This window comes from Balaenoptera ricei, chromosome 3 (assembly GCF_028023285.1).
Source record: "Balaenoptera ricei isolate mBalRic1 chromosome 3, mBalRic1.hap2, whole genome shotgun sequence".
Lineage (NCBI taxonomy): Eukaryota > Metazoa > Chordata > Mammalia > Artiodactyla > Balaenopteridae > Balaenoptera > Balaenoptera ricei.
Genome location: NC_082641.1, coordinates 59,896,671 through 59,910,257, shown reverse-complemented (window position 1 = coordinate 59,910,257; position 13,587 = coordinate 59,896,671). Strand labels below are relative to the sequence as shown.

At 34.2% G+C, this 13,587-nt stretch overlaps 1 protein-coding gene across 2 annotated transcripts in view; it reads right to left on the bottom strand.

Moving 5' to 3' along the window:
- The window catches only part of POLK (DNA polymerase kappa), a 76,191-nt gene that overhangs the window by 42,649 nt on the left and 19,955 nt on the right, over nt 1–13,587 (bottom strand). For both annotated transcript variants that reach the window (XM_059916591.1, XM_059916592.1), the window contains exon 2: nt 4,924–5,088. In XM_059916591.1, the coding sequence (XP_059772574.1) occupies nt 4,924–5,079 (156 nt within the window). In that variant the 5' untranslated portion in view covers nt 5,080–5,088. The remainder of the gene's footprint in view (nt 1–4,923; nt 5,089–13,587) is intronic.

Genomic DNA, 13,587 nt, shown 5'->3' with positions numbered 1-13,587 from the left:
CCAGACCAGGGATGGAACCTGTGTTCCCTACATTGGCAGGCGGACTCTTAACCACTGTGCCACCAGGGAAGTCCTGTTTGTCTTCTTTATTACAGCCATTCTAGGCTATAATACTATGAATGGCATCTCATTGTGGTTTTAATTTGCCTTTTTCTAATGACTAATGTTGAACATCTTCTCATGTGCTTATGAGCCATTCTTATATCTTCCTTAGTGAAATGTCTATTTATATCTTTTGCACATTTTTTGATTGGGTTGTCTTCTTATTTTGCAAATATTTTACCCTAGTGTGTTGCTTATCTTTGTATTTTTTAATGGCATCTTCTGAAGTACAAACATTTTGAAATTTGATGAGGCCCTATCTGTCAACTTTTTCTTTTACTGACTGTGCTTTCGGTGTTGTATCCAAGAAATGTTTGCCTAACCAAAGATCTCAAAGATTTTCTCCTATCTTCTAAAAGGTTTATTGCTTTAGGTCTCACATTTAAGTCAATTTTGAGTTAATTTTCAGTGTATGGTGTGAGTTAAGGGTCTAATAAGTTCATCTTTTTTGCATGTGGATATCCAGTTGTCCCAGTATCATGTGCTGAACAGACTATCCTTTTGCCTTGGTACAAATATCAATAAACTATAAACATTTATTTCTAGACTCTTAATTCTGCTCCATTGTTCTATATGTCTAGCCTCATGGCAGTAGCACATTGTCTTGATAACTGTAGCTTTATAGTAAGTTTTGAAATAGGAAAGTCAGACCCCCATGCTTGTTCCTTTTTACAATTGTTTTGACTATTTTAGGTGTTTCTTATTTCCATATAAATTTTAAAATCTGTTTGTCAATTTCTGCAGAAAAAAAAAGCCACTGGAATTTTGATGAGGGAAGTACACTGAATCTACAGATCAATTTGGGGAGAATTGCCTTCTTAACCGTATGGAATCTTCTCATCCTTGAATAGCCATATGTCTCCATTTTTTAGGTCATTATCTTCCCTCACCAAGTTTTTGTAATTTTCAGGGTACAATTGTTGCACTCCTGAAATTCCTTAAGACTTTCTGTATATTAGATCATGTCATCTGTGAACAGATAGTTTTAGTTCTTCGTTTCCAATCTTGATGCTTTTTATTTCTTTTAATTGCCTGACAGCACTGGCTAAAATGTTCAGAACTAGGTTGAAAAGAACAGGTGAGATTGGACATTCTTGCCTTGCTCCTGATTTTAGGGCAAAAGTGTTTAGTCTTTCACCATAAAGTATAATGACAACTATAGGGGTTTCTTTTTTGATTTTTTGTTTTTTAATTTTTATTGGGGTGTATAGGTTTTTATAGATGTCCTTTTTAGGTTGCAGAAGTTCCCTTCTATTTCAAGTTTATTAAGAGTTTTTAGCATGAATGGGTACAGGATTTTGTCAGGTATGATTTTTCTGCATCTATTGACATGACCACGTGTTTTTTGTCCTTAATTGTATTAACATGGTATAGTACATTAATTGATTTTTGGATGCTAAACCAATCTTGCATTCTTAGGATAAATCCCATTTGGTCATGCCACATAATCTTAACATATTGTTGGATCCAGTTTGCTAATATTTTGTTGAGGACTTCTACATTTATAAAGATCTATAATCTTCTGCTTGTCTGACTTTAGTATCAAGGGGATACAGGCCTCATAGAAAGAGTTGGGAAGTGTTCCATCCTTCTTTATTTTTTGGAAGAACTTGTGGAGTATTGGTATTATTTCTCCTTTAAATGTCAAATAAAATTCACCAGTGAATACCCAGAGAAAACCATAATTCAAAAAGACACATGCACTCCAATGTTCATTGCAGCACTATTTACAATAGCCAGGTCATGGAAGCAACCTAAATGCCCATCGACAGACGAATGGATAAAGAAGGTGTGGTACATATATACAATGGAATATTACTCAGCCATAGAAAGGAATGAAATTGGGTCATTTGTTGAGACGTGGATGGATCTAGAGACTGTCGTACAGAGTGAGGTAAGTCAGAAAGAGAAAAACAAATATCGTATATTAACGCATATATGTGGAACCTAGAAAAATGGTACAGATGAACTGGTTTGCAGGGCAGAAATTGAGACACAGATGTAGAGAACAAACATATGGACACCAAGCGGGGAAAGCGGCGGGGTGGTGGTGGTGGTGGTGTGATGAATTAGGCGATTGGGATTGAGAGGTATACACTGATGTGTATAAAATGGATAACTAATAAGAACCTGCTGTATAAAATTTAAAAAAAAGAAAAAAATTCACCAGTGAAGCCATCTTGACCTGATCTCTTTTTTTTCTTTGCGGGGGGGAGGAGATTTTTAATTACTAATTTAATTTCTTTCCTTTTTATAGGTCTATTTAGATTTTCCGTATCTTCTTAAGTCAGTTTTGGAAAATTGTGAATGTGTAGAAATTTGTCCAATTTATTGGGATTTGTTTTAAAATACTCTTCTTTCCACCTCCAAAATTCAGTAGGGAGAGGTAAGTGAGAAAGATGAAACAATATTTGTAAAAATGTTGATAACTGTTGATGCTGGGTGATGATTACCTGGGATTCACTTTACTATTCTAATTTTGGGTATGTTTAAAATTTTCTGATAAAAGTTTTTAAAAAGTAAATTGCTATGGAATGGCAAGAATTAGAAAATTTCAATTTAAGAAAGATATTTCAGATAAACTCACCCCTCCTCCCTACTAGAGGAATATATATTATATAAAATATACAAATATATTAATATATAAAATACATAAGTATCTATTCTATGATTGATACATATCAATACCATACAAAATTTATATGGAAGAGCAAAGATTCAAGAATACCTAAGATACTCTTGTAAAAGAACAAAGGCCAAAAAAGAGAACTTGTTCCAACAGATATCAGGACTTTAAAGTATTGTATTTAAGATCATGTATAGTGCAACAACAGACAAATAATCTATTAGAACAGTAGAAAGCACTGCAGATCAATAGGAAAGGATGGACTATTTAGTAAATGGTACTGAGACACGGAGAAGAAAGAGGGAAGATCTGATAGGGACATCTAAGATAACTTAAATATTCTATTTCTTAACTTGAAAACTAGGATCAAAGGTTTTACTCTTCATCTTTTAAAAAACTGTTATGATGAAAATTTCAAAGAAGTCTCAAACAGAAAAATATAGAGATTGCTATAATAAACAATATATAAAACTATCACTGAGATTTAACAACTGTTAACATTTTGCTTAATTTTATTCAATGATTTTTTTAAGTGAACTGTTTTAAAGTAAATTACAGATATAATCACATTTAGCTATTCTATAGAGTATTTTAGCATGCATCTTTAAAAATAAGGCCATTTTCCATAATAATATGTAATCATAATAACATTTCATAACTAATAAAATTAACAATAATTCCTTAATATTATCTAGTACCCTCCCCATATTCAAATTCCTCTAACTGTTCCAAATGTATTTGTTCCAACCAGGATCCAATCTATATGTTATATTTCCTTATTTCATCTCTTAATTATCTTTTATTGATACTTTTAAAATTGTATCTACATTTTATATACTTAAAAAATTATTTTTCCCTCAACTCTTTATTTTAGAATTTCCAAATATTCAAGAGTTGAAAGAATAGTACAATGAACACCTATATGTCCTCACCTAGATTGACCAATTGTTGATATCCTGCTACATTCGGTTTCTCTCCCAACTCTTATGTGTGCTTGTGTGTGCACACACACACATACACACACATTCTCTCTTTCTCTCTCTACTCTCTGTTTTTGGCTAAACCATTTGAGAGTAAGTTGGTGCAGTTATCAGCATGCATTTGCTAAGAATAAGGATATTCTCTTAAATTTTACACCTTTCTGCATGGATATTTCATAATACATAAATGAAACCCCCCAAATGATAGAAAAAAACCATTAAAGAACTCTTTTATGATCTTGGAGAAAGTCATATGTAGTTAACTAATTCAAGTACGTAAAAAGAAGCAAACGAAAAACTATTGCACAGGACTAAACTACCATGAGCGAAGTCAAAAGGTAAACAATAATCCAATGGAAAACTGTGCAAAGGGTAAGAACAGACAGTGTTAAAAAATACATATATAAGTGGCTTTTAAACATATGAAAAAGATGTACAATCTCACTTTTCATAAGAGAAATATAAATTAATGCAACCCTATGTTACCATAGACTGGCAAATCCAAAAGTATAGTAACACACTATGTTGGTATGGTTGCAGCATGGTAAAATGTACTCTCACATATTGGCAGTGGAAATGTAAATTGATACAACTACTATGGAGGGCAATTGCACAATTAATTAAAAACTGCACATGCATATATCCTTTCATGCTATATGTATTTGGTGGAATAATTCCACTTCTGGGAATCTCTCCTATAGTTATATTTGCACATATGTAAAGTTATGAAATACAAGGTTATTCACTGTAGTATTGTTTGTAAAAATGAAAGACTAGAAATGACTTATTATATGTCCATCCATAAAGATTCTGACTAGTTCAATAAAGTATAGTATATCCACATATGCAGGCATAAAAAAGAATAAAGATCTCTAGTTTCTTATACAGAAAGACTTCCAAGATATATTAACTGAAATAAAAACAAAAAAACCACAATTGTACTATTCTCCTATTGGGGTGAAAAAAAAGGGTGAAAAAGAAGATATATGTTATTTTGCTTTAACATGCATACTATGTGCATGTGAAGTAGAAAACTGGATGGCAAAAGCAACACAAGAGAAGAGAAATTATTCTATATGCACTGTAGCTTAATAATTTTATATATTAAAATATTAAAAATTATAATTAAAAGGATATTTAAAACACTAATTTTCTTTTAAACAGAAAGTTTAAAAGTTACTAAATTAAAGATATTGAAAGAAAAAAGAAACATACCTTTGTGGCTTCCATTATAATTTTGTTAATTTTCTCTTTATCTAATCCTTCCATTCCGGCTTTATTATCATTAAGTCCCACCCTTAGGAGAAGATCATCTTTGTAATTGTCATTCTTCTCCTTTGTGCTGTCATTCTTCTCCTCTGTGCTATCCATGGTGTAAACCTAAAGTAAAAGAAAAAAAAGTTAAAATGGCTTTTTTTAATTCTCTGAAAAGCGTACAAAACAAACATGCTTTTCAAAGCATTCATGGAGGGTGGGGATTGGGGAGAGGGATGGACATTTAAAAGTTAAAATGATACAGAAATCAGCAAAATAAAAATGACAGTTAAGATTTTTTGGCTATGGAGAAATAATTATTACTCAAATTTAAAAATTATTATCCCAAGATTATCATACTCTTGGAGGGAAGAAAGGAATCAACATTTCCTGTCAACCTGTGCTAGCCACTATGCTTGGTGCTTTACACTTGAATTTTACACAGCAGCCCTGAAAGGTAGATATTATTATTCCCAATATAAAGAGAAAAGGAACCTAAGTTTTAGGACATGCCTACCGACACAAATTTGATAATAAGTGACAACATCTGTGTCCAACGTTCATGTTTTTTCCATATTTAATACACTGTATAAGAAATAAATACAAAATAACACTTCCCCTGCCAACATTAAGATCAAAAACATTTATTACCTACTGTTTGCAGAGCTCCATTCTTAAATCAGTGAAAAAATATAGGAAGAAATATCTATCCACTTCCAGGAAATCATTACATTTTACAATGTTATATCACTTCTTAGGTTGATTTCAAATAATAATTCTTTAGTGTCTTTATATAATTCTTTATAATTTACCTTCACATACATTCACTTTTAAAAACAATTATTACAACCATGTAAAATAGACTTGCTCATTCTCATGTTAGGGAGAAAGAAATTTGAATTTCAGGAAGGTTAAATGAATTGCCCATCACAATGGGTAATTATGATAATAGTTGATAATAAGCAATTATGATAATTATCTGATAATATGCAAAAGAACTAGGATTTCAATCCAAGTCTTCTTACTCCAAGTCTAAAGCAGGTACCATGACATCACAGCTGCCTCCAATTTGGGGTTCACTTATACTACAAATAAATGGCCAGGTGAATAGCTGCCATGAATCTACAACAAATTATGACAGTGATTTCTCATTTGCATGATTTACAGAGGGTTCACTTATTCTACTCTGCCTTGAGGACCTTCCCTCCCCACCGCTCCCCTCCTCTTCCCTTCCCTTCTTTTCTTTTCTTTCTATTTAACATCCATCACCATAGTTGTTTTTTTTTTTCGTGTGATGAGAACTTTTAAGATCTACACTCTTAGCAACTTTCAAGTATACAATACAGTATTATTAACTATAGTCACCATGCTGTACATCTCCATGACTTATTTTATAATTGAAAGTTTATACCTTTTGACTCCCTTTACCTATTTCCCCCATCCCCCTACCCCTCACCCCTCCCATCCACCCCCCATCCCTGCCACTGGCAACCACCAATCTGTTCTCTGTGAGTTGTTTTTTGTTTTTGTTTTTAGATTCCACATATAAGTGAGATCATACGGTATTTGAATTTCTCTGACTTATTTCACTTAGCATAATGCCCTCAAGAGGACCTTTTCTTGATAGCTGCTTCCATTTTTGACACCAGCGAAGAATAAAATAAATTATGGAAGGAAATTTGAATACTGTGATTATTAGTGACAGTTCCATTAGAACAAAAAAAGTGTATATCACAGTAGTTCTCAAACTTTGCGACACACTAGAGGGATGTCTGGAGGGATCTTAAAACTCTTGATGCCCAGGTTGTATCCCATACCAAATAAATCAGAAATTCTGGGAGTAGGAGCCAGATACCAGTATTTTTAGGAGATGCCCAGATAATTCCAGTGTGCCCTGAAGTACTGGAACCACTAGTGATGTTGTTTCTAGGTACCTAAGGGAATATAGGTTGATTTTCTGTTCTTATCATTTGAATTTTTTTCTCTTCAGCTTTCACATTCAGCCTAATATTATCCTGTATTTTGCCTTATGCTTTAGTAATCCAATAACTTGTCATTTTCTAGTAAAACAGGTGAATGTAATTCATAATTTCCCCAAACCAACACTACTGAAGAGTGAAGGGACTAAATGCAGACATCCTGCATTTAAGCTGCCTTGTCCTTTAAATGTTAAAATGTACGAAAGGAAAAGAAACAATTATTGAATGCCTACTACTTCACATATAGTATATTACTTAGCCCCAAAACTCTGAGAATTGGTTTTGGTCCTTAATTGGGGAGAAGAACTGGGCTATCAGCAATACTGGCACCAGGCAAAGTTGTGAGATAGGTAAAGTTAGTTTTCATTACCTTGCTGCCTTTTTTTTTTTTTTTTGGCCGCACTGAGTGGCTTGTGGGGATATTAGTTCCCCTACCAGGGATCAAACCTGGGCCCTTGGCAGTGAGAGCCCGGAGCCCTAACCACTGAACCGCCAGGGAATTCCCACCTTGCTGCCTTGTTGATGCCCCATCACCAGGTAACATATATCCAGTTTCATGGACACAGACTTACTATCATCTACATGCTAATGACTTGCAAGTTTACAGCTCTAGTCCAAATGCCTGCCTGACATCTCAAATTTAGCAAGTCTGAAACTGACCTTCTCATCTGCCTCCATGCCCAAAACCAGCTCTACTTTCAGCCTTCCTCATCTCAGTTGAGGGCAGCTCTAATCCATTCCAATTGCTCATGCAAAAAACCTTGTAGTGATTCTTGACTCTCCTCTTTATCATACCCCACATCCAAACTGTCAGGAAATCCTGTGGGCTCTACTTTCAAAATGCACCCTGAATGTAACCTCCTCTCACTATTTTCACTGCTTTCACACTAGTCTGAACCACCATTATTTCTTGCCTGGATTATTGCAATAGCAATAATCTTAAAAACCTCTGTTCCTGCCCTTGCCCTCCTATAGTCAATTATCAACACAGTAGCCCAACTGATTCTTCTAAATCATGAGTTAGGTCATATCACTCCTCTAATAAAAACAGTACAATGGCACCTCATCTCACTCCAGAATAAAACCCCAAATCTTTACAGAATCTGTATCCCTATTACCTGTTACCTGTCTACCCTCATACCTAATACTCTCCCCCTTGCTCACTGCTTTCCAACTTTGCTGTGCCTCAAATCAGCGAGGCACACTCTGACCTGGAGGCCTTTTGCACTGGCTGTTCCTTCCTCCTCGAGGGTTCTTTGGCCAGATATCCTCTTGTCTAAACCCCCTTATCTCCTTCAAGTCTTGGCTTAAATGTCACCTTCTTAATGAGGGCATATCCTGACTTCCCTATTTAAAACTGTAGCCTGATTATCCCTCCTACACACTCTTTCCAATGCCCCATTGCTTTTCATAGTTTACTTACTTATTATGTTTATCATTCCCTAACATAAGTTTACTTACTTATTATGTTTATTGTCTACCTCTCCTGTGAAAACGTAACTTCCATGAGGGCAGGGAACTTTTTCCCCCTCTGATGTATACCAAATGCCTCAAACAGTGCTTGGCACAGAGTAGGTGGTCAATAATCATTTGTTAAATGATCAAGCTCAGTTTATATCATTTTCTCATTCTTTTATTCACATAGCAAGTTCACATAATCACATTAAAAGGTTGGGAGAAAAACTGCTTTTCTGAAGTTAATAATTTAAAAATACTTTGTTTTCCCTTATTTCAATATTACATATGTAAGGACAAGTATATGAGCTTAACCACTTTTGATTTTATAAGCCTTATTTTCCTATGATATTTAATGGTTAAATTGGTTTATTAAAGCTTTCAGGACTTGTATTATAATATAAGAATATTTTGAATTTACATGTTAGAATGCTTGCTAGGCTCCATTAATATTAAAAAATTCTAGCTTGTATTTCTGCTTTAGGAAATTAAGTTACTTTGTTAAATTTAATTTGTTTGATTAATATTTTTCAATTATATCTAAATCTAAGAAAAATCAATGGACAAAGGTAATAAACAACATACTAAGTTTTAGTATACTTGGATCTCTCTGAGTTCCTTTTGGTACTATCATTTGTGTTACTATGGTGAGTCTGCTTTTGTTGTTATTGGTTAGTATTTGTTATTTTCAAATTTCTAAAATTTCTCGTTAGCACTGGCTATCTGTATTCTTCCCATTAGCTCTCACTGAGTTTCTTTATCTAGAAATCCACAAATTGAAAGGGGGAGCTTCTAGCCGAGATGATCACATAATATAACACAGTATGATAACTTCCATATTTTTCTGGGAAGTGAGATTTAGTACTACTTCAAATGGCTTTGTAAGGACAGCATATAATGGAAGTGCCTAGTGTATGTCTGGTACATGATAAACTCACAATCAATACTTATTATTTATTATTATTATTAAAGTTAAGCCAAATTTCCAGAGCTGTGAAAATCACTAGTCCTACTTTTCTTACTTCACTCTTTAAGATAAAGAGACCCTAAAAGGGAACAGAGTACACTGTGAGCATCCTTGAGAAAAAGCTAATGTTCACAGATCATATAGATGAATTTTGTTTGTTTTGCTTCCAAAGAAGTATTTGTCCTATGATTACTATGCACCCACATATAGTCACATATATAGTCCCAAGGCCTATGAATGGATATAACTGTGACTTATAAACAAAAAATTTTTTTGAGAAAGAGAATAGTCAAACATTTTTATAGTTCAATATTACAGAATACAGTCTGTTAACTTCAATTCAGAAGCTGCACAAACAGTAATGCACAGCTCAAAGGAAAGAACTCTGGGTTCTTGTGGTTTACCATATTGGTTTAAAAGCACATTTTCTCTGAAAATATTCAAATTCTTCCAGTCTGATTCTACCACTGACTATTCAGGTTACCACTTTAAAAATGTAAGGCCAACCTCTGTTTTGGTGATAGTAAGAAAGGAAAATTAGAATTTTTCAGAAGGAATTCTAAGAAAGAAGTTTTCTGTGGTAGGGTTCCTCCTCCTTATAAAAAGCACACAAAACTATGTAAACAGTATCACAAGTGCTTAGCACATTGACCAAAGTCACCTGGAATTAATCTACCAGGAAACAGGTAAAATATACTAAGGGTAAAAGAGAGAGAGAAGGAGGGGATCAAGCAGGAGGGGAAGGAAGAGGGGAAAGAGGAGGAGGGAAAACTAAACTATAGTAGGCTCCTAGACAGAGCTTGCTTCCTATTTCTAACATACTGTAAATAACCAAACTCAATAACCACCCCCCAGAAAACCTTTACATGTCTTAAGAACAAATATTATTTTTAAATCCCTCAAATGTTCAAATATTTAATGTCTGAACAGATTAGGCACCCAGTACAAAACTTCAGACTGGGGGCTTCCCTGGTGGCGCAGTGGTTGAGAATCTGCCTGCCAATGCAGGGGACACGGGTTCGAGCCCTGGTCTGGGAAGATCCCACATGCCGCGGAGCAACTGGGCCCGTGAGCCACAATTACTGAGCCTGCGCGTCTGGAGCCTGTGCTTCCCAGCAAGAGAGGCCGTGATAGTGAGAGGCCCGCGCACCGCGATGAAGAGTGGCCCTCCGCTTGCCACAACTAGAGAAAGCCCTCGCAGAGAAACGAAGACCCAGCACAACCATAAATAAATAAATAAATAAAAATAAAATGACTAATACTCTTTAAAAAAAAAAAAAAAAAAAAAAAAAAAAAAAAAAAAAACTTCAGACTGTGATTAAATGTTCTTTTTACAATCTACACTTAAATACAGTGAATTAAATGTATCAAATTAAGAATATTACTCTAATTTTAATGTAGTAATTTCCAAATTAATGCCTGACTTAAAGTTTTCTTTTTCATTTTCATTTATTATAAAAAAGTTTTTTAAATTTTCAAGAAAATTAAAAAATCACAACCCCAAGATTTTAACAGATTAATTTGTTAACATGTTCCTCTCCAATTATTTTACACACACATATATGAACATATATACTCAAACTGCATGCCTAAAATTTTTTAAATAAATTTGTTTATTTAATTTATTTATTTTTGGCTTTGTTGGGTCTTCATTGCTGTGCACGGGCTTTCTGTACTTGCGGTGAGTGGCGGCTACTCATCATTGCGTCACACGGGCTTCTCATTGCAGTGGCTTCTCTTGTTGTGGAGCACAGGCTCTCGACGCACAGACTTCAGTAGCTGTGGCACGGGCTCAGTAGTTGTGGCACACGGGCTTAGTTGCTCCGCGGCATGTGGGATATTCCTGGACCAGGGCTTGAACCTGTACCCCCTGCATTGCCAGGCGGATTCTTAGCCACTGCGCCACCAGGGAAGTCCCTACAATTTCTATATGATGGGAATTAAAGCACAGAGGCACCTCTGTATTTTTAGCTTTAGCTTTTTATATCTTTGCAAAATAAGATGTACAAAAATTTCAAAATTATTTGAGACAGTATTATCTGCAAGATTTAAAAATTTACATGTATCACTGAGAGAAATAACAGAAATAATGTAACCCCACAGATCTTAAACCAAGGGGATGTATGCTAAAAGAAAACTCAAGTTGGGAGTTCCCTGGCGGTCCAGTGGTTAGGACTTGGCGCTTTCACTGCTGTCCCCTGGGTTCAATCCCTGGTTGAGGAACTAAGATCCCACAAGCCACATGGCTTGGCCAAAAAAACCCTCAACCTTTCACCAAGGATTTAAGGTCTATTCTTTAAGAGAGAACCATGCATATATTCTCTTCAATTGTCTTTTTCCTTCCTGAGTTGCCTATTAATTTTAATTTATTTCAAAGATGAATGAGACAGAAGGCAGTCAAAAACCCTACACTCTACATAATCCTACAGATGTATAAAATTCGTACTTAGAGAATAATAAATTGAAATTATCTGCTTCTTAGTACAGAATGAAATATATCCTGATACAAAACACATTAACTAAACATCAGTTCAGGGACTTCCTTGGCGGTCCAGTGGTTAAGACTCCACACTTCCAATGCAGGGGGCACAGGTTTGATCCCTGGTTGGGGAACTAAGAGTCCACATGCTGCGTGGTGTGGCCAAAAAAAAAAAAAAAAATCAGTTCAAAGGTAAATTCCCAAAGCTCAGTTTATACATTCCTATTCTGATGATGAGTTGCATATTTTGTAAAAAGTCTTCCAGGTTCTTTAACAAGGAAAACTTTGTTTATACTCACACAAAGGAGGTAGGCCAAGAGGTTCTTTCGTTAGGTATTAGATCAAGTCAGCAAAAATATTTACTTTTGTAGACATGATACCAAACAGATTAATTTTGTTTTAGTTGAGGTATATAGTAAAGCACACAAACCTTAAGGGATAGTTGAATACATATGGTCTTAGAAAAGGAGGAAAAGGTTCTCCTGTGGTACCATTTTGGGTATTGTAATAATTTTTAAAATTCTACAATCTCAAATGTTACCATTTTAATATAGAATTGCATAAGAAGCCAGGATAATAAAGGAAGGTTACACCACTAGTGGGAAATATCAACTATTATATTATCACTATACTATCTCCTATATTATTGGAAGGAAAATATTTAATAAAGTCAGAAAGAGTTGTACAGGATATTATTTTATTTTCCTATCCTGGGAAAATGATCACTTCAATTACCTCCTCTGCCAAATGGCTCCAATTTTTTCTGAGCCCTAATCTTGATCCATTGCTGATTTCTTAAATTTCTTATAGCTCTAACAGTCTATGGCAGGAGTTTAAAATATTTTTAGCAACGTAACCCTTTCACATGAAATATCAAACTTTTCCTTAAATCTTTGTTCTACAAATGCTGTACAGCTCTCTTATAATTTCTTCATATATATTCTATCACTAAAGTAAAAGAATAGGTAGCCTAAAGAAAAGGAAAAGTTAATAATAACCTTCATTTCTTTGGTTCTCCTGATTCCTTAGAAATACCTGTGTGAACACTGATATATACTGAAATTGTTACCAACTCCAAGACTGCACTCACAGTTTTCAGATAACAATTGTTTACTACTGATGAATTTTAAAAGATGGTTTCCATAAGAAGTCAGGCTCTAAAAATCATTATTATTATGTTTTCTTCCTAGTCTTATACATGCCTGAAAACCAGAAATAAAAAATTAAACATCCAGAAAATCTGCCAATCATAGGAAAAAAAATTAGTAAGAAGTTGTGATTTTGTAGTAGTTAACCCAAAATGATTTAAAATATATCCACATGCCTCCCCCTGCCCTAATAAATAAAAAACTCCATAAGTATCTGACTTTTGTTTAGATTATACTCTGTTAAAAGAACTTTGGTTTTAAAAATTAATCTATTTGTAAATTATTACTAACATAATTATGAAAATACATTTAAATAGACATGACATAGAAGAGCATCTGATAACAAAGGATCTGGAATTTATACTAAATTAGCAAAAATAATTATTCTTGATGAGACGATCTCTTTCAGGGTTATATGCTATAAATGGGAGGGTAATAATGATTTGGTTTTAGTGATACTAAATTTGTTTTGAAGCTTCAAATAACATTAAAGGAAGGTTTGTGAAAGGAGCATGAGTTAAAAAAACCGTGCAAAACACTGAGCTAGAATAATTTATTAAACTATCATCTCTTATACAATAAAAGTCATTTATGTTA